The 27925-nt window shown below is 29.4% G+C and overlaps 2 protein-coding genes across 4 annotated transcripts; one reads left to right on the forward strand and one right to left on the reverse strand.

Annotated features, from left to right (window-relative positions):
* Nucleotides 1-5788: 5788 nt before the first annotated feature.
* On the forward strand, nucleotides 5789-9185 carry LOC119668332 (kelch-like protein 10). Its single transcript, XM_038077802.1, has 9 exons — nucleotides 5789-5935; nucleotides 6508-6757; nucleotides 6816-7079; nucleotides 7139-7403; nucleotides 7466-7551; nucleotides 7609-7927; nucleotides 7987-8197; nucleotides 8305-8650; nucleotides 8710-9185. The coding sequence occupies exons 2-9, from the start codon at nucleotides 6522-6524 to the stop codon at nucleotides 8870-8872; spliced, it is 1890 nt and encodes a 629-aa protein (XP_037933730.1). The 5' UTR covers nucleotides 5789-5935; nucleotides 6508-6521; the 3' UTR covers nucleotides 8873-9185.
* A 2289-nt stretch (nucleotides 9186-11474) lies between these two features.
* Nucleotides 11475-21826, reverse strand: LOC119668333 (N-acetylgalactosamine kinase-like). 3 transcript variants are annotated; one of them, XM_038077805.1, is made up of 6 exons: nucleotides 21764-21826; nucleotides 17534-17724; nucleotides 13017-13190; nucleotides 12226-12959; nucleotides 11886-12159; nucleotides 11475-11817 (listed from the first exon to the last, which is right to left on the reverse strand). In XM_038077805.1, exons 2-6 carry the CDS (start codon nucleotides 17680-17682, stop codon nucleotides 11613-11615), a joined length of 1536 nt encoding a protein of 511 aa, XP_037933733.1. In that variant the 5' UTR covers nucleotides 17683-17724; nucleotides 21764-21826; the 3' UTR covers nucleotides 11475-11612. The 3 variants fall into 3 exon arrangements, with proteins under 3 accessions (XP_037933733.1, XP_037933732.1, XP_037933731.1); XM_038077804.1 differs by lacking the exon at nucleotides 21764-21826 and adding an exon at nucleotides 17874-18496; XM_038077803.1 differs by lacking the exon at nucleotides 21764-21826 and having other exon boundaries at nucleotides 17534-18496.
* Between the last annotated feature and the right edge of the window lie 6099 nt (nucleotides 21827-27925).

Genomic DNA, 27925 nt, shown 5'->3' on the forward strand with positions numbered 1-27925 from the left:
TAAATATTTTATATAATTTAAGTTAAGCTATATCTCTCTTAATTTTTTAATGCGAATATGTCATTCTTCTCATATTTTTTGATTGACTATCATATCCCTGTTGCAAAACTTTGCTATAGTGTGTAAGTCGCTCATATCAATTGTGAGCCGAACCTTGGTAAGGTTGATTTCGGACCAAACCTTATTTTGGTAGTTTTGTTATCACCCATAGGTTCAATAGTCGCGCACAAGTCTGTCGTTAGATTCTTATTATGGCATATAACCTCTTTGAGGCACTCACTATATGTACCGCTTTATTCTGTCAGTTCTTTCGATTATGTAGTTTTGGTTTTTAGAAAATGAAATTCTATCACCTAGAGGTTTAACATACTCTGCTATTGTAAGATGTTTTACTTTTTGTGCTGATGAAATCATATTGTTTTTTTTTCTGCTAGGGTCTGAAAATAATAGGTAAATTATTCTCTTAGAGCTGTTACCCGCACTGAATATTATTAGTCTTTAGCTATCCCCCTCTCTAACTCCTGAAGCGTGGAGTTTAGAGGATATTTCGTTTTTAAAATTGATGTGGTTAATGTGGTTTTCATTTTTTCGCAATACAATATCAATAAAATTACTTATTACTATACTACCTTATGCCTCTGTCAAGTTAATCTGTTATATTATATTGTTTTTTATATATTTTGTAATATTTTAAATACGTTTGTTAACTTATTTTGTTTAAAGCTACTCACTTCATTTTATATACAACAATAAACATATTTGTAAAGTAATAATTTTATAAAACATTATCTGCATATTAGCTTAATAAATATTGAAATCAATTTTCTAGGAATCTGTAATATTTTAAGGCCAGCTGAAATATAGACATCTTGATGAAAAACATCATTGTACAGTAACATACCTATATGTTATACGTCTTGGTATAAGAAACTAATAGTCTACAATAAATCATATAGTTCAAGTCTATATGCTTTGAACTAATGGTCTCCAATTATGGAGCAATTTAGTTCAATATTGAATATTGAATTCAATATTGAATATTGAAAGATTGTTTATACCCATATATACAAGGTGAGATGAAAAAACTGCAACAAAGTAAAACGCCATATTTTTTCATTTTTTTTAAATTTTATTGAATGAAAGCAAAAAATGTCGGAAATAACATCAAATTTGAGAATCGGTTTAGATTTGTTCGAATTGGCCACCTTTGGCCCGAAAGTGGCTCTGCGGTATTTTGTCCCATTCTCGGCGAAGCGCTTGCTTGAGATGATCGACACTTTGGTATTTTTTAGTTCCAACCTTGCTTTCCAAAATACCCCAGGCACAATAGTCCAACGGATTGGCATCCGGAGATTTTGGTGGCCATTGTGCGGTGGAAATGAAGCGAGGAACCTCATTTCTTAACCATTCTTGGATGGCGCGTGCTGAGTGCGATGGTGCTGAGTCCTGTTGGAATGTCCAAGGTCTGCGGCCGAAATGTTTGCGTGCCCAGGGCTTCAGAACTCCCTCCAAAATATTTTCGCGATAGATTTGCGCATTTAATTTGACACCACGGTCGATGAATACGAGCGGCGAGCGACCATCGGCTGTTATGGCGGCCCACACCATCACCATGGCCGGCTTTTGAGTTGTGATGGCCAACCGAAGTTGCAAATTTTCAGCTGACCTCTCTGGCAAGTAAACACGATCATTTTGTTTGTTTACAAACTGCTGGATAACGAATGGTTTCTCATCGGAGAAAACCAAATTCGGCAGTTCACCACTTTCGGCCAAGCGAAACAACTCTTTAGCTTTTTCGAGTCTAACTTTTTTTTGCGCATCAGTAAGATCTTGCACTTTTTGGAACTTGAATGGCTTTAGTCCAAGCTCATTTTTCAATATTTGCCGAATGGCATATTGCGATATGTTCAGCTCACGAGCCATTTTTCGTCCACTGCGACGCGGATTTCGTTCAATTCGCTTTTTCACTTTTCGAACCATTTCTGCCGATGTTGCTGTTTTTTTTCGTCCACTTCCTTGACGTCGGGCTACGCTACCAGTATCATGGTAACGAGCGATGGTACGAGACACAAAACATTTATTCACTTCTAAATGCTGGAGGGCTCTAACGATAGCCACTTGTGGTTTTCCAGCCAAATGCAAAGCAATCACACTATCACGCTTGAATTCCATCACAAATAACTTTTTTTTTGAAAAATTCCCACCAAAATGCTTTTGTGCGCTTGTAAACAATATAATGAGCTGTCACTAGAATAAATCTGACAGCTGTGGGACGAGCGGTTTAGAAATGACAGCAGTCTGAAGTTGGTTGCAGTTTTTTCATCTCACCTTGTAATCGCATATATCAATAAAAAATTTCTACTTTGCTTTATTCATATTCAGTATCATAGTGTATTCAGTGTATATTACTTCAAAGTTCATTTTTTTAATGATGGTCAGACAAATTAATCCGACAATAATTGCAAAATGACTTCAAAATATATTTCAACTAAATAAGAATTTTTCAATAAATCATTCAGAACTCCGCAGAGATAAATCATATTTCACAAAGAGAAAGTTAGTTGGCATGACAGTGGATGCTGTGCATTAAAAAGTTTCTAAGTAATTTGAATTTTATTGCAAAGTAAACAGCAGTAAAAATGTTTTCAATATGATGAGGGTGAGGGTGTTTATGTCTCAGCACAACACAATTACTTACAAATACACAATTCAGCAAGAACAATTTTAGACTTTAATTCAGACATGTACTTAAAGGTACTACAAAATTTGATCAAGTACTTATGCACAATTAAATCTCGAACCTCAAAATCTCACAATGTAAGTCAATGTTATGTTAGTTTTTATCACAAAATTTCTGTCTCAATAGTTTTAATTTTCAAAACGTTGAACTTTAAAGAAGTTCTGTTGGCTAAAAGCTGATTATACGTCATTATGTTGATTTAAAAAAATTATTACTAAATATTTTTCAGAAGTATGATATTTATAAAAATCTGTCTTACTACAATGGCAGTCGTGACTACAAAAGTACCCATATTCACATAGTATACCTATGATGATAAAATCACATTTAACAATCACTTCCAATTAACTAAATGTTTTCTACGACAAACGTTTAAATTTCTCCAAAGCAATTAAATTTTTGGATATAGCCTGACCCAGACGTAATTGTGCTTAATAGTTTCTTCCATATCCTCTTATTCACAGCTATTACAGAAGTCTCTACTGAAGGCATCTAGTATAGTCGCATTCATACCTATAAAGCATAGGTCAGTGTTAGATTGTTATATATCAAATTTATTTTATTTTCTAGTCTTGTTCAGTTATTATCTGTTTAGACGTTTAAAGAAAGGCCAGAAATGTACTAAGACGAAAATATCTAAAATTTTCATTTTAAGCTTAATCGATGTATAATAGTAAAAATATCTGAGCACGTTACGTTTTCAATTGGAAGAAAAAACATCCACAAATTATCCGCAGTTAATAGAGAGTAAAAGTGCTCAAGTGCACTGACTCAACTAGCCTCAACATAATAACAATTCAATGGCACAATTGAACATCTATATTATCTATAGAAACATTTAGACATACATGGAAAAATTAGATAAAGGTTAGTTAGAGTACGCTATAAAAACGAAATTCGAGTTTCGAGGATAAATTTATGATGTACACTGTGACGTTGAAAGGGGTATGAATATGCACTTCTAAAATATAAAATATCTAAAACCTCTCATCTTAATAAAGCTCCAATGGCATTAACCAATTTCTTCATTAACACTTAGCATGTCAACACTTAGCATATCTCTTCAAAAAGGGGAAAAAACAAAATTATTAGGAAAAGGAAGAATAGCCGCCTTAATACTATATTAGCTGTAATCTTCATAATATCAGACGGTTGACAAGAGGGTCGCAACTGTGTTAGACCTATTGAAAGCTATTTATCTATAATTGAAAAGACTTCATAAAACTAATGCCGTTTTTATTGGTAAATTTGTGTAAAATGTATATCATTTGGGATTAATTTATAGCATTTTATATATTTTGCCAGAGTAACAAGATTAATTAATTAATTAATTTAGATTGAAATTAACAGCTGTTTTGTATGACTTGACAAATAAAATGTGATTTGATTCGATGTAATATAATATATATCTAATATATGCTACAAAATAATAATTCTACTACTCTAAAAATTATTATTTTATTTTTTAAATTACTCTAAAAATGTTCGTTTGTGCAATAAAATTTGATAGATTGAGAGTAAATCTAGATTGAATCCATATTTACCAATCGAAAACGATATAATTGTAATTTTGATTTCATAAAAGTATATGTTTTTTCTGCAGATTTTATTATATTAATTTTCATTTGATTAAACTATCACGAGAGAATCTTGCCATCAAATTTAATCAACAATAACATATTTTGATTTAATTTACTATTTTACTTATTTATATGTACTCTTAATAGAATTTGTCGTATTTATTTATTGCTATCAATAAACCAAAATTCCACTGTTTTATGCTGCTTCGGAACATGGCTTTGATTTAGTGGCTTATATAATAAATTCGCAATGACTCTACTTTCTTTCCTTTTATTAATGCTTAAGTTGAGTGAGTAAACCAACCCAAATCAAAGTAAATTATCCGTGAATTGCCCAAAATCAATATAAGAGCTTAGTGAAAGGACAACATGTGTATCCTGTGCTTAATATAAGAAATTAACTTTCTTTTTACATAATATAACAAATCAATATATGAAAAATGGCTCTGTGACAGGATAGAAGAAAAAAATTTTAAATTGGTTTTCAGAGCAATGCTTTAATATTAATTTAATTAATTCAGTATTAAGGAGAGAACATTTAGGAAAATAATTACTAAAAAGATTTTTATTTCTAATTACATTTTTTAAGGAAAGAATAACAAAATAATTATTCTTCTGTGGTTTCAAAAGAAAAAGGAAATAGAAAAGGACATAAACATATATAATAAAATAAAACAGATCTGTGATTGTAATTTCGATTTCATTTCACATGTAATATGCCATGTATTCAAATATCCTCCACAGGATATCCTCCTCCTCTTACAGTATGCCATATATACCTTAATAAAATATCCTTCACAAGATATCCTTCTCCTCTTACAATACTGTATACCGTTGAGGTAATTTTTGATGACTTTTTGGCAAATATCTGGCAATAACTTGATCACAACTTAACGAATTGTTTGTAATCAGATTGTTACGAGTTAGAGAGTTATAAACATAAACATCATTTTTTGTGTTACCCCACAGATAAAAATACAGTAGTGACAAATCCCATGATCTTGATGGTCAGTTCATTCATAAAAAAAAAATAAGCTAAAATAAGCTGTGTTATGTGCGTCCTATTTTAACGACTTTTCTTCACATCGATTCTTTCAATTTCTCAATCACTAATAGAAGTATTATATTCTGTCAATTATCGCAATTTACTATGTATATACAATATAAAACCTTTGTTCGATAATTACTTATAATTGAAGTGCAGAAAACAATTCGATAAAAACTGAAGTTGAACTGAAAGTTATTCTTTAAACGAACATTTCTAGACCGTTTAAATTACTTTAATAAAATATTTTTAAAACACAAGCAAGGTATATATGTATATATTTCAATCATAGTAACAATGTTTCAATGAAATATTTGAACTTGAAGTGAATAACAAGTAAATTTTTATAATTTTTTTATAGTCAATCGGTTAATTTCAAATTATAACATACCTTCAAAAATACATTTTGATATTTTTAAATATAGTTTATATATTTTCAAATCATTCTAAAATTTTTTTACGTGTTAATCTTAAAAAATATATTTCAAATCAAAGTCACCAAAACCGCCAGGACTACAAATCGTGTAGCTTCAACAAAAGTTTTATGATTCTGCAGAATATCCGCAAAAGGTATTTATCTAAGACATATTTTATGACCGCTTTCGAAAACAATTAAAAAGCTAGTATCTCAAAATTTGAACTTTATGCGAATGATTTTAATAAATTTCCATAACGGTACCACAAGAGACGACTGGGAAGCAGAGTTGGTTACAATGTAAATATTAAAAACAGCGACTCAGTAGTCTGTGCGTATTCCATGTACCTACGGATAAGTACATTACAGCATCGTAAGCAGAAGTATTTATCGTCATAAAAGTCTTTCACTCGTCGCGAAGATTTCTTTCTGAAGCCCTCGTCTGTATTCTTATCGTACTGTTATAGAAAATATTTTATCGTTCATAGTCCACAGTTATTCGAGAATGTAGACGAATTATTAACTCTAGTTTAGGTTTCTGATTATAAGAATATAGAGAATAATAAACAAGTTTGCGAGATTTTATGTTTCTTCGATAGGATTGCCACACATACTAGTATTTATGTATTTATCTGAAATATATTATTGTTATACATTTTTCAATATGATAACTGAAATACTATTGAATACAATTTTTTATATTTGGTGCTTTTGCTTGGTGTTGTAGAAATTTTAGAAAAAATGTCGCAAGAGTTACTACCGATAACTGCTGATGAAATCCGTTTCGATGTAAGTGAGGAGTCCGAAATTGAAGAAGTAGTTCCTCGGAAGAGAAATCGATCTGCTAATAACGAAAATGAAAAACAAATGTACGAACTTCGGAATGATAATCTATTAACCGATGGGTTAATTTTGTGTGATAATGATGTATATCACGTTCACAGAGCAGTTCTAAGTGCTAATAGTGATTATTTTCGGTAATATCCAATAAGTTTATATTTATATCAATCCCAAGCCTAATTAGGGATTTTTTAGTGCACAATTTTGTGGTTTGAATGCAAAACTTTCTCGTTCTGAACGTAATCGCTATGTGCATATTCGAGGTATGAAAGCTCCTGTTCTTGAAGAGGTGATTCGATTCTCATATTTGCGGAAATGTAATATCAACTTGCAAAATATATATGATCTCTTAATTGCTGCCGATTATGTAGGAATGCCAGGCATGATAACAATGTGCAAGCAGTTTTTATATTCAATAATGTCTATGTCCAATTGTGTTTCTGTTATGCGCTTCGGAGAGTAAGTTGAGATTTTTTTAACTTGCAATTTAGATACTTAAAGTAGTTCAATAATTTAAGGCAACGTTTAATGCTTGACGTACGAGCCAAGGGACGAGATTATGTTCTACGAAATTTTATAAAAATTGCTGAAGTGAACTTGGATATTATGCGTCTAAACGTCGATGAGTTCTGCAGTTTAATATATGACGACAACCTTAATGCGCGTGAGGAAGACTCTGTGTGGAAAGCTTGCCTTAATTGGATTAATTTTAATGTGACTGATCGTAAAAGATTTGTGGGTAGGTTATTGCATGGTATTCGCCTAGGGTTAGTAAGTTCAAAGGTACGTTTTTTACAATTTTCATTGTTTTTTTACTATTTAAATAATTTATATTATTTTAAAAGTACTTTATGGATAACATAAAGGATCATCCATATACAGTAGATAACGAAGAGGCCAAGCCGATTTTATTAGAAACTTGCAAGTTTATGTAATATATAATGCATATCTAAAATAAAATATGATTAAAAATTTTTTGCATTTTAAGCTCAAATTTGCATATTCCTTACCGTTTGCCAGTTAACAAGAGAGCCAAAACACCACACTTTGCTTTACCACGTTTACCACACGAAATCATGTTTGCCATCGGTGGTTGGAGCGGTGGTACTTCAAAAAGTGTTGTGGAAACTTATGATACTAGAGCAGATCGCTGGGTAAAAGTTAATGTTGATGATCCTGCTGGTCCTAGAGGTTATCATGGTACTGCTGTAATTGGTTTTAGAATTTACTGTATAGGTGGCTACGATGGTAACGAATATTTTAATACATGTCGTGTTTTCGATGCAGTCAAAAAGTCATGGCGAGAGGTAGGTGGAAACAAATTTAATGATATCTTTTATTTATATCACATTGTTTAATATAATAGATTGCACCTATGCATACTCGACGCTGTTATGCATCTGTATCTCTTTTGAACAATTATATATACGCCGTTGGTGGTTTCGACGGCAGTATTCGTTTGAACTGCGTAGAACGGTATAACCCACGTACCAATCAATGGACTTGGATAAGATCAGTTAATATACAACGTTCTGATGGAAGTGCCTGTACTCTTGATAACAAAGTTTACGTACTCGGTAAGTTAAGTAAAAAATTTTGATTTTCACATTATGTATAAAATATAAACATTTATTACATACTTTAAAAATATATTAAATATTTCTTATAATTTATTAAATTGTAGGTGGTTTTAATGGCACTGAGTGTTTAGACTCTTGTGAGTGCTATGATCCGGCATTGAACGTTTGGACAGAGGTTGCTCGTATGAATCATCGACGTTCTGGTGTGGCATGCGTTGCATATAATGGTTATATTTATGCCGTTGGTGGTTTCAACGGCACAGCACGCCTCTCCACCGGTGAGCGTTATGATCCCAAATCTAATCAGTGGACTTTTATTAAGGAAATGACACATTCGCGTAGTAATTTCGCACTTGAAGTACTGGACGAAATGATTTTTGCTATTGGAGGTTTTAATGGTGTGTCTACTATATCTAGTACAGAATGTTATTGCCCAGAAAATGATGAATGGTTAGTTAAAAACAATAATTAATTATTTAAATTTGTTTTATAAATTTTATTTTGAGTAGGATGGAGACAACCTTCATGAATATTATTCGTTCTGCATTATCGGCAAATACAATAGACGGGTTGCCAAATAAATTGGATTATATTCATAAGGATCGTAGTAATTTAATGGAGGAACGTCGTCAACGTATTTTGGTAACTGCAGGTCGTACACCTCGCACTTAAAGAAATATTCAAGAGCATCATTTTAAAAAAATATTTAAAAAAATTTTCAAAATTCCAGTAAAAAATTCAAAATATGAAAATTAAATTTTTCGTGGATTTTCCTGACGTTTACAAAATCAATATTTTACAGGCTGATTGATGGAAACGATTTCTTTCAATAATACAATTTATGTGATATATTTCGATAGTCATTCCCTCTACAAAAGCCTCGTATTTAACACGTTTTAATGATTTGAAAATAAGAGGATCAAATATATTTATATATGCGATATATAAAGAATAAGTATATATATTTTTAAGATTTAAACGCAAAAAAAAACACATTAAAAAAATTTTAAAAAGGAATGTTGGAAATATAAATAAAAGAAAATTAAAAACACATACTTATAGTTTTAATATATTTTCGAGATTAGAAGACATGAAAACCATTTGTTTCATTTTCATTATTACAACACAATTTCTTGAATAATTAATTTTTATTTACTTATCATAGATCTTCTATAAGCGCTATAGATTTGATTTAATGACTCCTTAATTCCTTAAAATATTCAAATATGATTTGTCTGGCCTTTTCTGTTTCACACATTTGATCTAACGACTTTTCAACTTCTCCAATCCGTTCGAATAATACAATTCAATAATACAAATCATCTATTTTGTTGATTATTTGCGCTTTGGTAGTAAGTCTCCTTTTTTCCTAAAAACTTTTTAACTTTCAAAATAGAGAATGGGGAAAGTTTTGTAATTTCGCTTTGGCGTTTACACATGTGTGCTCCATCCTATCCAAAAACCATTTTTATAATCGCATTTACATTGTACAGTTAAAATGATAATTTTGTTGAAACGCGATATACCTATTGTCTGAAGAAGCTTGTTAATTTTCATTCGTCTTCCGTTGAAGCAATACGAGGGTCACCATTTATATTTTGAGCCTTGGTAACGCTGTTTGTTGTCAGGTGTTATCTGTCGTTTCCATATTCAACATAACCTACCTTAGAAAATTTAGTTACGATGATTTATTACGACTCCCGGCGACTTCGAAACAAATGGTCGCTTATTTTTTCGAAAAAACTTGTTATATGGCAACTACTACCAGTAAACCATTACAGGAACGTAAAACAGTCAATTCCGAACGGAATTCAGCTATTTGTTTATCGGCAGTCTTCAGTGAAATACGGAAAACAAAAAAGCGTCGTTAGATCATTTTCCATCTTCAACAAGACAATGCCAGTGCTCACATCTTATCTAACAACCGACTATTTAAACAATCGAATTGATGGGTTATCCATCGTAGTTGCAGTGTTTATTTGGCACCCAATGACATCTTGTTCCCGAACGTCAAGAATAAATTGTGTAGACAACGCTCACGATTTTTTTGGCGGATATAGCCGTTGTTGCATCTAAAAACCATGTTTTAGAGGTCTCCAAACAAGATTCGAAAAAATGCTTTGACAAATTATTAATCATAAAGAAGAATACTTCGAGAAACAATAAAGCAATTTTGAACAAGTTAGTAATTTTTCATTTTTAGGCTCAAAATATAAATAGTAACCCTCGTATTGTGGTACAGTAGTGTCAATTCAGGGTCTACAATAAAAGATAATGTGTAATTTCAATCGACTTTACAGACGTAAATCGTACACAGTCACATACGCTCATTCGTTTCATCAGGTTTCTTTTTTTTTTGTGTTTGGCGTCAAATTTTATTCAACCAAAAGAAAAATTTAAAACAAGTTATATTTTTTGAATTCATTGAACAATTCGTATATTATAAGAATGTAATCCTATAAAACCTTCTTCTGTTTACGAAGAATGACTAATGACAAGAATTCTCTGCGGACGAAATTAAATCTAGAACAATGCTTCATAAAAAAGTACAACACTACCCAAATTAGTTTCAAATTTTTTCAGATAGTTTTATTTCCATTATGATAAATACAATAATAGCTTTAATTGGTTGAAAAAATAGAACTAAAATATTAAACTGTAAATACTTGAAAGATGTTACTCGTCAAGTAATAGTAATATAGAATCATACTGTGGCTTATAACGTATTTACAACATTTAATTGACAGATTACAGATTAACGTGATTTACAACTTTTATATTTGCGTTAATAAGGTACTGTTAATAAATATTAGATTATTAAAATTTTTTAACTTTAAATTTTTGTTTGTCACCGGAATGTAGAATTAGTAACATATGTATATATTACATATATATGTATTAATTAAACCAAGCGCATGGGTTGGTATCGAGAGGCTGCAGGTGTTAACCAGGTCGAAGAACCTAGCAGTCCAGTAGCTTATTCTTAGTTAACTTTAAAATTAATTTTAATGTTAACTCACAAATAAATAAATAATAAAACAAAAATATAGTGACGCATGGAACAAATGATCTGTCCAAATAATTCGAATATGTTCAGGTAGCTAGAGTATTTAAAAATATTTAAAATATTGGATCTAAATGTTTGAATTAGTGTATAAAAAATTTATTTGTGTAACGTAATGCTCGAACACTTTGAGGCACAAACAAAACACCATTACTTTACATTTAACTAGAAAAAATTTTTTGATACTAACAATTGAATTAAAAACTCGATTTTGTAAATTTGTATTTCAGTTACTTAAAATTTCTTAAACATTAAATTTATTGTACATTATTACACATTAACTAGGGATAAAAGGAATTTGCTATTAAAATACTGCACCTGTCTGCTTATAGAAATCGATTCATAATACTATTTATTTATTTCATCCGAAATATGCAGTATTTCAGCACCACTACGCGGAAACGTGGCGAAGACGACATCATTAAAATCATTGTGCTGATGCATCTCTAAAATGTGGGATGGCAACTGCAGATAGTATTTGTTCTTTAATTCACGCATATATTTCTCGCATGCCTCCACAGAATCACATAACGCAACAATACAACCACCCCAACTGTGAAAAAGCCACATAAAGCAAATTGCTGAAGTAAATTGCATAGTTGAAAAGTTGAAAATGCTTACCCTGCGCCAGTAAGTCGTGCACCAACATTCGCTGCATCGGATATGGCCACCAATTGATCTAAATCGGGATGTGAGCATTCATACAAGTCTTGTAAACTATGATGCGACTTACGCATCAATTCTGATAAGATTGCTAGTTTCTTTAGGTGCTGCATGCACGCACCATCATTTGTGACACAAACGTTAGTCAAGTTGCCATTGTTAAGATGCTCTGTACCATTAGCCTCATTTGTCTGCTCGCAAATAGCGCGGAACCTGGCAACTCGCAGTGATTCTGCATTAAAATATATAAATAAATAATATACGTTACTAAAACTGTTAAATGAGGTTCAATACTTACCTTGTATTACATGTAGTGCACGTTGTCTCAATTTAAACTTCAGCATATGCCGCGTATTGGGCGTTAGGAACTTGTTTACAAATTCATCAATAGAGATATCTAATGCCTCACAAATTTCTTCACGTGTATAAATATTTTTTGGTAAATACTTGTTAGCAATTGCTTCCAATTCAGTGAGTGTACAACTTAACATTTCTTGCAACTGTGCGAATCGTATTAAGTCGCTCCAATTACTGAAGTTCATATTCTTGGCAATTAGACGCGTACTAAGTCGGCACTCCACAACTCGCTCATTGAAATCGGATGAAGCAGCTTTATTGATTTCTGCCAAACTATTCGCCACCACAAAACATGCACCCTCTGGTAGGCAAATAGGTGTTGCATTTAGTTCGGGATGAAATTCGATAAATTGTGCACAACCTGCTTGAGCTAAATAAGCAATTGCTTGATCCATACCACCACCTTGTGTACCTATATAACGTTCACATTGGGCTGATATGGAAGCTAGTATTTTCCGTTCTAATGGTAAACGATGCACATGAGCGGTAGCCAAGGCTGCTGCACTGACTAGAGCACTTGAACTTGATAAGCCCGAAGCTGGTGGTATATTACCACTTAAAGCAATTTTCATACCAATGGGTTTAAGTGTTTCGTTGTTATTTTCATATATGCCTTTGATGCCACACAAATAATATTTAAACCATTCTGGACCACCCGCTTCAGGTAGTTCGATTCTATTATATAGAAAATTTATTTAAATATTTTTAAAAATCAATTAAAAATAAATTTACTTAATGGATTGCAAATCACATTTGTAGTTTGGAAATTTGGAACTTTGTAAATTTCTCAACTGTAAAAAACTATTTTCCTCTGTATATCCAACAGCCAATAAAATGCACTGATCTATAGCCATTGGTAGTACTGGATAGCCACAATAGTCCACATGCTCGCCTATGATATTAACACTGAAAATACAGGAAAAAAGTATTTTTAAAAATGTGTACATGAATAGTGAGATAATAGACTCGGAATTAATAAGTGTGGAGTGGAGTTGGGCAAAAATACTTCGGTGGTTTTGTGCTCAATTAATGTCGAAGTAGCTGTATCAGGCAAATATATGTGGGAGATATAAGATTAATTCCTTATTGGTGAACAAATAATAAAAACTGATTTGTCGTGTGTAAAGTTATCGGAATCAATGTAATATTGCCTATCTTTTTATGGTCTTAAATTTAACTCAATTATTATTATTAAAACTAATATAACATGATAATTCAATTTGTTTAATTTATAAAGTCAATTTTATAAATACTATAGCGACTTATCTTTTCTTTTTAGGTTTAAATGACTTGAAACTTATTTGAAGGACCTATCGACTGTCGATCTTGAATCGCATTAATAAGTTTGTGATAAAAATATGAAAGTGGCAGAAAAGTGCTATTCGTAGTACTTTATCTAGTATTATAAAGTAGACATATAGAAAAATGGAATGGTAAGTAGTATAATTTCAATAAAGAAATTTCAAAAATTAAAAATTAATACATTTTGAATACAAATTTGATTTTGATAAGCCCTGTCCTTAGAGTAATTATTATATATAATGTATTTTGTAAATAATATCTTTTAAGAAGTTGAGAATAGAATTGGTTGTGCATCAAAATATTATTAATATGTTGGAATTTCATTTTAAAGTAGCGTTAAATTACAAATGTTATAGTCTGCGTTGTTGAACGCTCGATACAGTTTGTTTTTTCGGATGTCAAGTATTAGAGATTATCTAAAAAATTTTGCAAAAAATCAAATACTTTTTCATAGCAAAGATTGGAAAGATTTATTGGCATTTATTTTAAAATAGTTTTAAGTTGCGAACATATGTTATTAGTCAACGCCAATTATTAATTTGATACGGCACATATCAATAATATTAATAATATCTATATAGATATACAGTTTAGGTATAGCAAATGATCTGACGTTGGAAGATATAAGGGAGACCAACTATTTTTATATTAAAACTTAAAAATAAGGTAAAAATGTTCGGATTTAACATAAAGTAATTACAAACAAAGCACATATTTAGTAAGATTGTTTTCAAAAAAAAAATCACCGAATATTGTAGTGGACTTATGTAGTCGAAGTGTTATGACGTAAAGTATTTGGTCGTCATTTCACTTAGAATAAAAGACGTCCATTTCTTTATTGTCCATCTCTGTTTTGTGTAATATAGAATCGGTTTCGTTTGCCAGGGTTTCATTACATAAATTCTGTACATTCAAAATTTGCATCAGTTTTTATTTGTTTTTATTTGAATCCATTAAAATTATATTTGCGTGTCTAAAAACATAGATGTGAATTATTGTGAAATTAAATTAACTGTTGTAGTGGATAGTGGATTTTAGCTTCGAAATCTGAGGTTTACAAATAGATTAGGCAAAATATTTTTAAATATTTTCCTCAATAAGAACGTAGCACCATATATTGGCTTTGTCTTACCAATATGAAATTGTCAGTCTATTTTTTTTAAGACTATATTAGGTTTTCGTTTTTTCTTATATCTGCTGTGCGTTGCTTAACTTGGGAAGTTTTTTTATTTAACTTCCAGCAAACATTTCTGGTAGGTGCTTTTAAATCGCCTAAAAAAAAGTTAAAGTAAATTCAGAGCTTCACGAAAACGAAGTAAATATTATATAAGATTTTAATAAGTCGAATGGGAAAATCTGGGATGTGCAGTATAGATATTGTGAACGAGTATAACTGTATTTGAAAGAAAAAGTAATATATGTTTAATATATGTATATATGTTTATTTAGAAGCATGAGCTAAAAAATATGATGGATAATATAATAACAATAGGTATACTGTAATATATACTTATGTATAATGACTTTGTTTGTAGGGTTTTATTTGACTTTATATAATGTACAACAAGTGCAGTGGTAAAAAATATATGAAAAAGCCACTTCGATATATGATTGGATAATATAATATTCTACAAACGGATTAGTATTGAAATTTAATAATTAAAAAATATATAATTCAATTTATTTTACAACTGGTTTATAGTTTCGTTCTAATATAAACACAGCAAGCGAATTTGTTAATAAAGCTTTCACAGCAAAGTACCAAATCTACAGAAAAATGTGCGAACATACAAGTGAAGTACGGCTTTGGGTCATTTGGCAAATGAACGTTGACTCTAAGCTTCAAATTTGGCAGGGCATGAATTAAATCTCTTGTACTTGCAGTCTCAAAAAATTATTTACGAATAATTAAATATAAGAATTACTTCCAAGACCACTGATGATGGGTATTTAGCAATATTTCAAATTCAATCAATTCAAAAATTCAATTAATTAAAATATATAAAAAGAATTTTTGTTGTTGTAGTTCACTACTTTTCGAAATCTCTTTATAATATAATATAGTAATAATATTTACAAGAATTTTTTGAACTTGTGAACTTATAGGTGTACAAACTTAAAAGGACAAATGCAAGTCATCATTTAACATTAGAGAATTTAATTTAAAATTTTTTTTAAAATATATAAAAACATATAAACACTTTTTATAAGAACATAAAAGGTCAAGTACGGCTTTGGATCAGTTGGTAAAGGTGCGCTGATTCTGAGCTTCACATGTGGCAGGACCGGAGTTCGAATCCTGGTACTTGCAGTCTCAAAAATAATTATTTACGAATAATTAAATACCAGAATTATTTCCAAGACCAGTGATGATGGGTATTTGGCAATACTTGAAACAGCTGTATGGTCAGCCTAAAATTCAATTAATTAAAATAATATAAAAAATAAAAATTTTGTTGTTGTAGTTTACTACTGTTCGTAAAAACCTCTTTAAAATATATTTTAATTAATTAGAATCATAACAACGTAACAGCATTAGTCCGATAAATTTCAGAAGTTCTAAAAATATAATTAATTAATTAATTCAATTATTCTACAGCTGGTTTATGATTTCGTTCTAATATATAAATACAGCAAGTAAAATTGTTAATAACAAAACTTCAGCAAAAATATGCGAACAAAAAAGTCAAGTACGGCTTTGGATCAGTTGGTTAAGGTGCGCTGATTCTGAGCTTCACATTTGGCAGGACCGAGTTCGATTCCTGGTACTTGCAGTTTCAAAAATAATTATTTACGAATAAGTAAATAGAATTCTTTCCAAGACCAATGAAGATGGGTATTTGGCAATACTCGAAACAGCTGTATGGTGAGCCATAAATTCAATTAATTAAAATAATATAAAAAATAAAATTTTTGTTGTTGTATTCCACTACTGTTCGAAAAACCTCTTTATGAAATATAATAAGTTTCTATTAAAATATAATAGTCACTTTCGTCTGGAAAATTTGACGTTAAATTACAACTTATATTCACAAAATATTGGTCTCGCCCGTGCGACTACTGGAGTAACATTAGCATGACTTTCTCAGCATTACGTTCCTAGATTAGGTTCTATACCTAAGAAAGAACGAATCATGCAACAAATAATGCCTCTACAAAAAGAATAGTATTGAAATTTAACAATTAAAAATATAAAAAAAAATATATTTAATTAATTAATTTAATTATTCTACAGCTGGTTTATGATTTCGTTCTAATATAAACACAGCAAGTAAAATTGTTAATAAGAATTTTCATAGTAATAGTAGCAAAACTCCAGAAAAATATGCGAAGAAAAAAGTCAAGTACTGCTTTGGATCAGTTGGTTAAGATGCGCTGATTCTGAGTTTCACATTTGGCAGGACCCGAGTTCGATTCCTGGTACTTGCAGTCTCAAAAATAATTATTTACGAATAATTAAATACGAGAATTATTTGCAAGACCACTGATGGTGAGTATTTGACAATACGCGAAACAGCTGAATGGTCACCCAAAAATTCAATTAATTAAAATAATTTAAAAAATAAATTTTTGTTGTTGTTTCACTTCTGTTCGAAAACCTCTTTTTGTTCTAAACTAATGGAATTATGAAACTACTAGAAAAATGGGAAGATCTCATTTTCATATGCTATGCATTAGCAATTAGTCGTTTGACAAAAATTGACTGGTCAATATTTATGCATTAGTCAGAATATGGTTGCTTTTCCTAATTTTCAGCAAGCAATTCAAACCCTGTCTCATATACAATAATGACCAATATTTGCTTAATATTTGATTTTTAATAAAGAAATTTTTGTTTAAAAATGCAACAAAAAACCTGGACAATATTTTTTATCACCCATTATTTTTAAAGTATTTTTGTAGATCTTATTTATTTATCTTCATAAAATTACTCATTTTTCACTTACCGTCCCGGCACACGAACAAAAAAGTTGGGTTTCGAACCAAATTCACTGCAATAAAATTCTTGTATTGTCTGCAGTCTGTTGAACAACTCATGTTTTTCATCAAATACATTTATTGACACATAGGGGTCGCTTTGAACAGATTTTGACATTTTGTTTTGTTTTACGTTTTGCACTTTCGTTGAATATGCTTTCTATTGATTTGTAAACAAACTTTAATAGTATTATAAAAACAATATCAATGCAAAAAAAAAAAGCAAGAACTATGCGTAACAAATTATACAAGAAACATTATAAAAAAATAAAAGTTTATTTATCAGCAATAAATTTATATAAAACGCACAAATGAAACCGGCTTTTTGCAGCTGTCGAAGCTTGCAGCATATTTTGGATCTATCACACTTTAATTACACATAAGTTATTTTAATTTATTGTAGTTTTATTAATTTTTAATATAATTAATTATTTTTAATAACTTTGGCACAAGAATTTCTAAGTGGAACCACCTTCCGACACCGACGCGTTCTAAACCAATTTCGCATTGGCGAATTTACACGGAATTGCAATAACAACAACAATGTGGGAAAAACATTGCAAAGCAGTAGAAAGCGTGAGCAGAAAAGTGACAGTTGGTCGAGAAGAAGAGAGCGGCATTGCGCCAGAAATAACTGCGACATCAGCTGATATTTAAAATTGAAATGCAAATAAAAAGTAAAAATTTAAATGTGTGTAAAAGTTGAACTTTACAAAACAGAATTGCAAAATTTAATTGAACGTTAAATTGATATTGTAATTGCAGAATGTCTTATTGTTAATATAATTTAATTTCTGTTATGCATAAAAAATGATTGCAAGCCGCGTATATCGTGCAGTTGTGAACAACATGGCTGCCATTTTTTGATTTATCGAAAAATGTTGGAATTTATATTTCTGCTGAAGAATTAATAAATTAATTAATACAAAAATTTAAACTTAAGTTCAAATATTTGAGTTCAAGTGTAAATGCAAACATTATTAAACAGTAAAAAAATGTAAGCAGAGTTTTTAACAGCACTTTAAACAGAAACGGCTTTAGTAGAGAAATTACGGTAATATCAGTTTAGTTTTTAAAATTAAATAATAATGAATTAATATTTAAATTTTTTAAATAATATATTAATATATTTAATTATATATATATAATATATTTGCAATGTATTTTAGAAATTTAATTTTATTATATATACAAGAGCAAAAATAATAACTGCAAGACTTAAAGTTTGTTATTATTATCAGTACTTCAGACAGTAATAAAAATGAACATTGTTTTGTACAAATATAACGGCACTGTTAGGGCCATGCTATGTAGAGTGCCTCGGGCACAGCAAAATTGGCTCTTTCAGTCTATACCGAAAATGCGTGTTATGAAGAGTGTCACATCAGTATTGCCAATCGTTCTTTTACTACCATTTGGTACTTTTTGGTTGTGCCTAAATTTAAAAGGAAATGTAGATATGCTCACTTTCAATTTGTCACCAAAAATAGCCAGCAAGGAAAAACTTATAGAGGGTGTAATAATGTTAATTCAATATTATATTTTTTTATAATAATTGTTAAATTATTAGCGGTTTAAGAAATAGGCTGTGTTGCTTGCTGCCTTTTTTTCTCCAAAACGTATTAAAATTGTAGTTATTTGCTCATAAAATGCCTAAATTCTGAACACTGCTTTGCCATAGTGCCGAGGCACAAATACTCCGGTTCTTATGCCGAAATTTGAACCGACATCACGGTTGCCACTTGAAAATTTTTTTCTGTACCAAAATTGGTTTAAAAAGGTACCATTTCTGTAAAAAAAGGTCCAAAATTTTCTATTGTCTTTTTATAAGAAAATACAATTTATATAAAATGTACAAAAAGTATAAAACAATACAATATCCACAATAAAGTACCATAAGTGGCAACCGTGACCGACATGTTGTTTTTCTCTCAATCTCAATTTTATAATTTGCATTGAAAACAACAACAATTTTAGTTATGCCGTGTCCGAGACAATTCTCATAACCTGGCACTTAGGGTTATGTTATGATTAAAGTCACGTCACGACAATTCTTATTGCTTTCAATTTTTATTGCTTTTATTGCAAACTGTAAATTTGGCACTGACAGCTCACTTTATTTCGCATTGAAAGCACCAACAAATTTTCATTTAGACGAGCCCATGACTTTCTGCATAATATGCCACTTAGAAAGATGTTATACATACAGTTAGAGCCATGTTATATAGACGTCATGGTCATGTCAAATGTGAAATTGTTGCTTCATCACCTTTTGAACTAAATGCAGTAAACTGTGCGAAAACTGTTATAAAAACTGATTCTAATCTGCAATTTTACTCTAGTGTGGTATTTTAAACAAATATCACGTTGAAAATGAAAACGTTATGTTAATTTTGTAACAAAATCTTGTCCATAAAACATTATTTCAGCGTTATATTTAAGAAAAGGTATTAAATAAATCTTACATTCAATGAAAATCGAATTTTAGTTGTGTTTACTTTCATATAAGAATACAAGTTTTGGTAATTGGTTTTGAACTAAAAGTTATTTTTCTCATCTAAGTTTGGCATGGTATAACAGTTTTTTAGAATTCCCAATTCGGTGGCAGGCTTTATTCCTCTTTTCTGAGTAACCTCTTCAACTATATGTTGATTTAGCTTTATTATTGTAATATCAAGCTAAGAAAGTGCAGAGTATGCTTTTCCAAAATTGTTTGATGTTTACCTACTCTTCATAAGGTCCTTATTTTAAAAAAATCTAATTCTGGTTTATTTAAAACAAATACTATAAATGTTTAATAATGTTAAATATTTTTATTCTATCGGAACGATAAATATCGAAAAAATCATCAATTTATATTTAATTCTTAGTTAGGAAGAGCTTTTATTATGTCAAGAGTATATTAAGCTGTCTAAGAAGACCAAGGTTTCATAGTGCATAGACTCTGAAATGGATTGTATTTCTAACTTTAAAGTTGTAAAATGTCTTCAAGCCTAAGCTGTTTATGGCTTAGTGAAAAAAGTTGTTCAAAATAACTGTCTTTACTAAATTTGTTGTCAAATGGACTGGAAATAAGCACAATGACATTTCTGTAACTAAAATCCCGTAAAATTGTTAGTTCTTCTTGAATTGGACCGATTCCTGTTTACTTTTTTTTATAATTTTAGACCGATAAAATTTTTATTTCATATAAGAAGAAATCTATTTCGAGTATTTTACATATAATATTACCTAAACCGGTATATAGGCTCAATATTTACAAAAAGCACTGCAGTCTATGATTACTTATTAACATTACTGGGTAAGGAAAATCCCAAATATGAATGCGTCATCGTAGAGACAAAATATTACAAGCAGTACATTTTTTATCTCTATTTGTCTAATGTAAAACGTTTTTAAATCACGATTTTTTTTGCACCATAGTTCATTGATTTACAACATTATAATTATAAGCTATAAAACTATTATTTTTTTTTTTTGTGGTTATAATGAATTCACTTTTTTTATATTGCTATATGATAAGCCTTGTCAACAAATATTAATTTTTTTACGTTAACTTCGTTTTATTGTGTTCAACAAATAATTGCTTTTTTATATATTATATAAATTTTATTTTTGTTTAATATTTTAATTTATTAAAATGAAATTAATGTATACTTGTTATACTTTTTTTATTGTTGAATTAGAGTGAGATAATTTCAATAAACGGTGCTTCCAACAATTTATTTTTGATTTCATTACAGTTTTTTTTTCATACTTTGATTGAAGCACTTATTATTAAATGGATAACATAGTTCTCTTTTATAGAACAATAGCTAAATAATATTCACATTATAATTTTTTAATTCTATTCATTTTAAAATATAATATATATAATAAAACCGATTAGATTCAGTTGAATAGTTATTTAATCAAACTCATTTTTTACCTATTTACAATTGTTTTATTTTTATTCGATCTAATTTACTTAATAAGAATTCTTAGTAAGCATCAAATATCAATTTTGTGCTTTATTATAACAATTTTAAAAATATAATTAACTTTAATTTAAAAACACTTGACAAAAGTGAAACTGTTTTGTTTTGTTTATTTTTTATTAATTTTTCTTTTTTTTTATTTGTTTTATTTTTTGCGCTGATAAGAGTGTTTCTTGTATAATTAGTTTTATCTTACTTCAATTTTTTTTGTTTTTTGCTAACTTTTTAGAATAAATGTTTTCTGGAGAACCGAGCAGACGAGCGCTACGAAGAGCTCTCACTGAAATCTTGTAGAAAACTGAAATAAAATATGAGAAATTGTTAACATTTCATTTAAAAAAATTTAACTATTTGTTTATTTTATTTTTTTTCACATTAATTGTGTGAGACGCTTATCAAAATCGTGCTGATTTCGTGCGCATTGTTGGATTTTTTTAAATTGTTTAAATATTTTACTGCTCTGGTATTCAAATTTTGAGTTGTTTTTTGTTGATGTTGCATTAAAACAGAGCAGTAAAAATTTATGTTTTAAGTTAAGTTTTGTTTATATTTTTATAATAAAATTAATTTTATACTAGTTTAAAATTTAAATAAAAACTCAAATTATGTTAAGACTTTAACATTGAAAATAGATTTAAATGTAAATGCCACAAAATCAATGTCAAATTGGTTGAGGTAGAAAACATTTAATATATAGTAGTATATATATAAATTTTTTAAATAACTTTTTTTATGATTTTTAATCCAATTCACAAAAAATTACTTTCAAAAGAATTTATGTAGATGACAGTAACAATATTATGGATTTACAACACATAAAAGCATTGCATGCATGTGTTAATATTTTTCCATCTATTAACTGGAATATATATAATTCTGGCTAGATTTTAATTTTGTTGTTTAGAAAAAATTGTCAACATAATTTATTAAACTTATTAAGTCACATATTGTAATTGTCACACTCCATATGAATGCCACACTGTAGTAAATAAAATTCATATCAATTACAATGCAAATATTAATAAGTAAACTCTTTACATGGAAATGGATCAAATTGATTAAGTTGCATATATAAGTTAAATAATTAATAAATACCAGAGGCACTTCATATTCACGTTATAGTGCTTACGGCGGATCTAATTTCGATGCTCAAGTTTGAATTATAAGGAAGACCAAACAAAAAGCAAAAATTGAAGTCTAGAAAGTGAAATGATAGTGAATACATACTTTAAGAACCATCATTATAGAAACCTTTAACAGCTATGAAAAACACAAAGAAAAAATAATTTACACAAACTTTAGTAGTATGCTCTATGTGGAATGATAGTTCCATTAAGTGTATAATAGAATAATATTAAAAAGTATAGCACTGAGTAAATAAAATCAAGAAATAGATGTAGATGGTCTCAAATTAACCTCTCAAAAGCATTTATAAATATAAGTAAAATTCAAATAGAACTCTGTCTAACTCTCAATTGTAAGCTTTGGCATTTTTATTTACAACAGGAATTCCATTTAAAAAAATAGAGCTAAAATCAAAATGAGATTAAAATTTGTCATGTGAATAGATACATGATTTTTGACAATGGCTTTTAGCTGCTTGAACTACTATTTCTACTATTTAACAGCAAATGCTCCAAATAAAGCGCTTAAAAATTAAATATATTTCCATTAAAACTACATGAAAATATAAGAGAAAAAAATTCCTAGTTCCTGGGCAATCAGAATCGCGTTTGAATAGGTTTTAAGCGACAACTCTCAATTTCCATGGCTTTCTGCATTACATGACACCTAAAGGAATAATTAAGGTGACGCAAGACTGCATACTATTAACAATACTCTTATTTTTAAAATAATTATATCTTATCTCTGTAGGATAGGAGAAAACGTTATCTAATTGAGTCATTTTCTATTTAAGAATTCTTGTATACTGTTCGTGTATGTTTTGAAGTCAAATACTAAGCCCATATTGAACATGGATGCTATAGACAGTACTAACCATAACCGGAGGTTTTATCTGATCTCTCTAATCTGATATATATCAGAATAAAATTAAACTTTTCAATCCATTCATTGACTTTGAAATTCTCATAATTAAGAAAATCAATATAGGCTACGAGTCATGGATTGGTTTACACAAATCGCTACTAAAACTAAGTAGTAACTAAATCTCATATTAAAAAAAATATTTAATTTGTATTAATTGTATTGGTACAAAATATTATTTGCATATATCCCTATATTATTTGCATATATCAGTAATTTCAGATTAGGGTTATTCTAAAAAACTTTAAAGTGCTACGAATCAAACACTAAAACGTGAACTAATATGTAGACGTAGCTATATAGTGCCAGGTTAGGTTAAGTTAGGCATATTGGCCCATTATTTTATTGTAAGATGAACTAATACATAGACGTAGCTATATAGTGTCAGGTTAGGTTAAGTTAGGCATATTGGCCCATTATTTTATTGTTAGATCGCGCATATTCTTTGGTATCTTATTGGAAATATTTCATGGCAATCACTTGGATAGAGTTTGGTAAAATCTGGCAGTTGTGTTGAGATTTCCTTGAACATATTGATAGGAACTAGTTGTGCTGCTTGGTAGACATTGTATTTGTCTGGCAGTGGTAGCAGTGGGTAGGGGAGAAGCAGAGCTTGAGATAAGAGAATGATGTGGGTTTTTTGTTGCACTGAGAGTGTAGAATAACAGGTAAAGCCAATTCAAAGTTCATTAAATAAAAAATTACTCGGGAAAGATTAATCAATCGAATAATAATTTACTGCAGTTTAATCTATCTTAACGAAACTAATTTAGCATTTCAATCTGCCTTCATTTCTTTATTAGGTCATCATTAAATCTGTGTTTAATCTTTGGGTTGGTATAATAATAATAAGGCACAAGAGTTATTAGCATCAGTATATGCCATATGGAAAGGAATTAGACATTTTTGTTTTATATCTTATTGTTATATTTTTTTTATGCATAAAAAGCATTCTTTTGTTGATAAAGTAATGCAATCGCATTATTTATTTCTTCACTACAGTTTCCTTCAAGTGTTTTATTTACTACAGAAACATGAGAGTTTTGTTCCAATTTTTAACACTGATACGAAGTGCACTCATTTTCAATTTAATTTTGTCGTTGTAGTATTTATTTGTTTCGTTTTTGTTTATTTTGCAACAAATAACTTAAAATACAATATATACATATATGATATATAAGTACATTTCATATATATCTTAATAAATATTTTGCCGGTTTGTTAAATATGTCAACTGAATAATTTATAGCTTTTTAAGTCATTTTAATTTTATTTTTATTCGCTTTTTATAAAATTTATCTCTTTTCGAAGCTCATGAATGTAGTTAGGTTTTGGAAATGTATAAATATTCTAATGAAATTTGAGTTATAAAAGAACGGCATAGTTTCACAAAATTTTCAAGAAACAGAATAATTCTAAGAAACAGAAAAATTGAATAGTCATAAAAGATACAACACGATTTAAAGCAAAACACAACTTAATTAATTTATCTAACAGACTTTGCTTTATTAAGTCTATTTGTATTATTTTTTTAAGTTCTGCAACATATATAACAATGTTATATATCAATTCAATATTATCTAATTATTTGATAAATACAAATATTTTTTTTATTTCAAACTTTGTTAATGTCTGTGCATAATAACTTTTATTATTACTACACTTATTAGTCATTTATTATTCAAAATTACTACTTGGTATTTGATGAGTTCAAATATTTTTTAAGAAGAGAATTTTAAATCCACTACTTCAACTCAAATGACAATGAGATCATGTGGCTTCTTTTGATTAAATCGTCGAAGAGTAGATCTATGGCATTTAACATTTCTAACACATATGATTAAAGCTTCAAGTTCTGGAACCTGATAGTATATAGACACTTGACTGTTTTAGCGCTTACTTTTTAGAGATGAATTCATTCTAAGGCTATGCAGTGGATATTAAATAAATATTGAAAAATCAACATTTTAGAAACTACATTTAAAGTCATGAAAAGTTGAAGAGTAACAAGCTACGTATAAAAACATATATACATATATAATCTACAGTTTCCACAGTACATATATATTTATGTAATCAACTGTACAAATATTATTCAAAACATTTTTAATAGTTCATAATTTCTTTATTAAAACAAACACAATTGGATAACATTTAATACAGTAAGAGGGAGTGATGTCAATTTCATTAGCCCTACTATTTAACAACGGATCTTAATAGATTGGTTTAAAAGTATTAACATTATTAAATATTTAAGACATAGTAGGCAATAGTTCAGTCGTTCACTATTTTGTGGTCTATGTTTCAATTTTTATTGTTTTTATAAAATTGACTGTTTTCTGCGCAATTATAAAACATATTTTATTTATTTTAAATTGAGTGAATTTATATCTAAGGTTTGTACCAGAGGCGAGGCGTCGAATGGGTCAGAGTGTTCACTGAACACCTTAACAAAGCTTCTTTTTTAAATCTTTTTTTATTAGGTAAATAAACTCGATATTTTGCTACTTAACATTTTTTATAATAGCTTTTCCAAACATATTAACATAAACAAAAAACGTATAATACAAACAAAACCACACATATCACATGTTAGTTACATCCAACATTACTTATAATTAATAAAAGAGAAAATACATTCCTCTTAAAATATACTAAGGTTCAGAATAAAAACTGCACCGCGCTGCTTACAAAGCATACAAATGAAATAACATTCACATTGGGACTATGTTCAGTATTGAATAAACACAAAACATACAAACAAATATAAAAATAAAAGAGAAAACAAGCCCCGCAAAATATGTACGTAAAATAATCATAACTCTTAAATTAATAACTCTTAAATCAATAAAAAAGGTGAACCTCCAATGTTATGCAAAGTAAATACAAAAGAGAAAAGAAATGACTGAGCGAAAATCGTTTTACATTTGACGAGAGGTTCAATCGACCAAATTGAACCCCAAGTTCATACAAAGCGTGCAAACACAATCAAAGTCACGGTTGCCGTTTTATATGTATGGGCAAATGGTTCAGTAAAAATATTGAACCGCTTATAGTAAATACAAAGTAAAAGAGTAAATGAATGCATGAGTTTCTTACTCTTATGTAGAGGTTGGAAATAAAACAAAAACAAAGTCATTATTGCAACTTTGTACTAGCAAATGGTAAAAGTAAAGAAAAAAATTAAACAAATTTGAAGTGAAAAATAATATTTAGAAATGAATTAATGTGTGATTAAAGATTTGATTCAAATATCTTTTTTTAAATGATCTTCTGAAAAAAAGGTTTTAATTCATAAAATGAATAGACCAACTCCAGATGTGAAGAATTTGGTACCTAGTGTAAAAATGGTGAAATTTGGGGTTAAGTCGCCGTTTTCCTACAGCTATTTACCATAAAAACCAGTGGATCACAGGCTGCGAACATTTAATTAAATTGTTTTGTTGGTCTTGTACGCTATTTGCTTGTGGAAAGGACAAAACTCAGGAGTAGGGGGAATATGTTATAGTTGGAATTCTGTTTTGATCAAATTGTGAACACCTTGCCAAAAAGCTGACGCCTCGCTACTGGTTTGTACATATTTAATTAGTTCCTCATTTAAATGAGGAATCTGACATTCCAAATATTCGAATTAATTATTTTAGGATGGGTATGGTTTCTTTGACGGTGTCAATTTTTTAAATTGTAGTTGAAAATGTCTTCTTGTTCGGAAGCGTGACAGCTCACGATTTTAGCCACTAATTTCCCTGGATCACCAGCATCTCTTTGATAGCTACATTTCTTCATGTCTACTCAACTAGTTGCGGTTCTTTTAGACTATAGTACATGTTTATTGAAACTTTTTTGGGATTCCATTTTCATATGTTTTGTAAATATGCCAATTAATGTGGCAAATAATCTTTTGGTTTTTAATTAATATGTTGAATATATACATATGGATTATACAGTATCTGCTAATTCTTACTGATCCAAATATTAACCTGTCTTTCAAAGATAGCAAGCTGATTATCTAAATCTGGACGAGGCGCTCGTTGCTTGAATTCGCTTCCAAATTTTAGACTAGACGTATTAAAATCGCTGTAACATATAAATTAATACATTATATATAATGAAATTTACCTTAGAATAGTTTACTATTGAAAAATGGCAATGTTGCAGGCGTAAATATTGACTTTTATGTCCTTAGTTGTTTTTAAAATGAAGTCCAGATATTTCATTTTATTGATACCACCAAATTCATATTAATCAAGTTCTATGGTTGGTTATTATATTTAGAAACAATTTTACTCAAATACTTGGTGTGATCTGCTTTTATTACTGAACCAATATTTTCATTTT

The sequence above is a fragment of the Teleopsis dalmanni genome, chromosome 1 (assembly GCF_002237135.1).
Source record: "Teleopsis dalmanni isolate 2A chromosome 1, ASM223713v2, whole genome shotgun sequence".
In the NCBI taxonomy this organism is placed as follows: domain Eukaryota; kingdom Metazoa; phylum Arthropoda; class Insecta; order Diptera; family Diopsidae; genus Teleopsis; species Teleopsis dalmanni.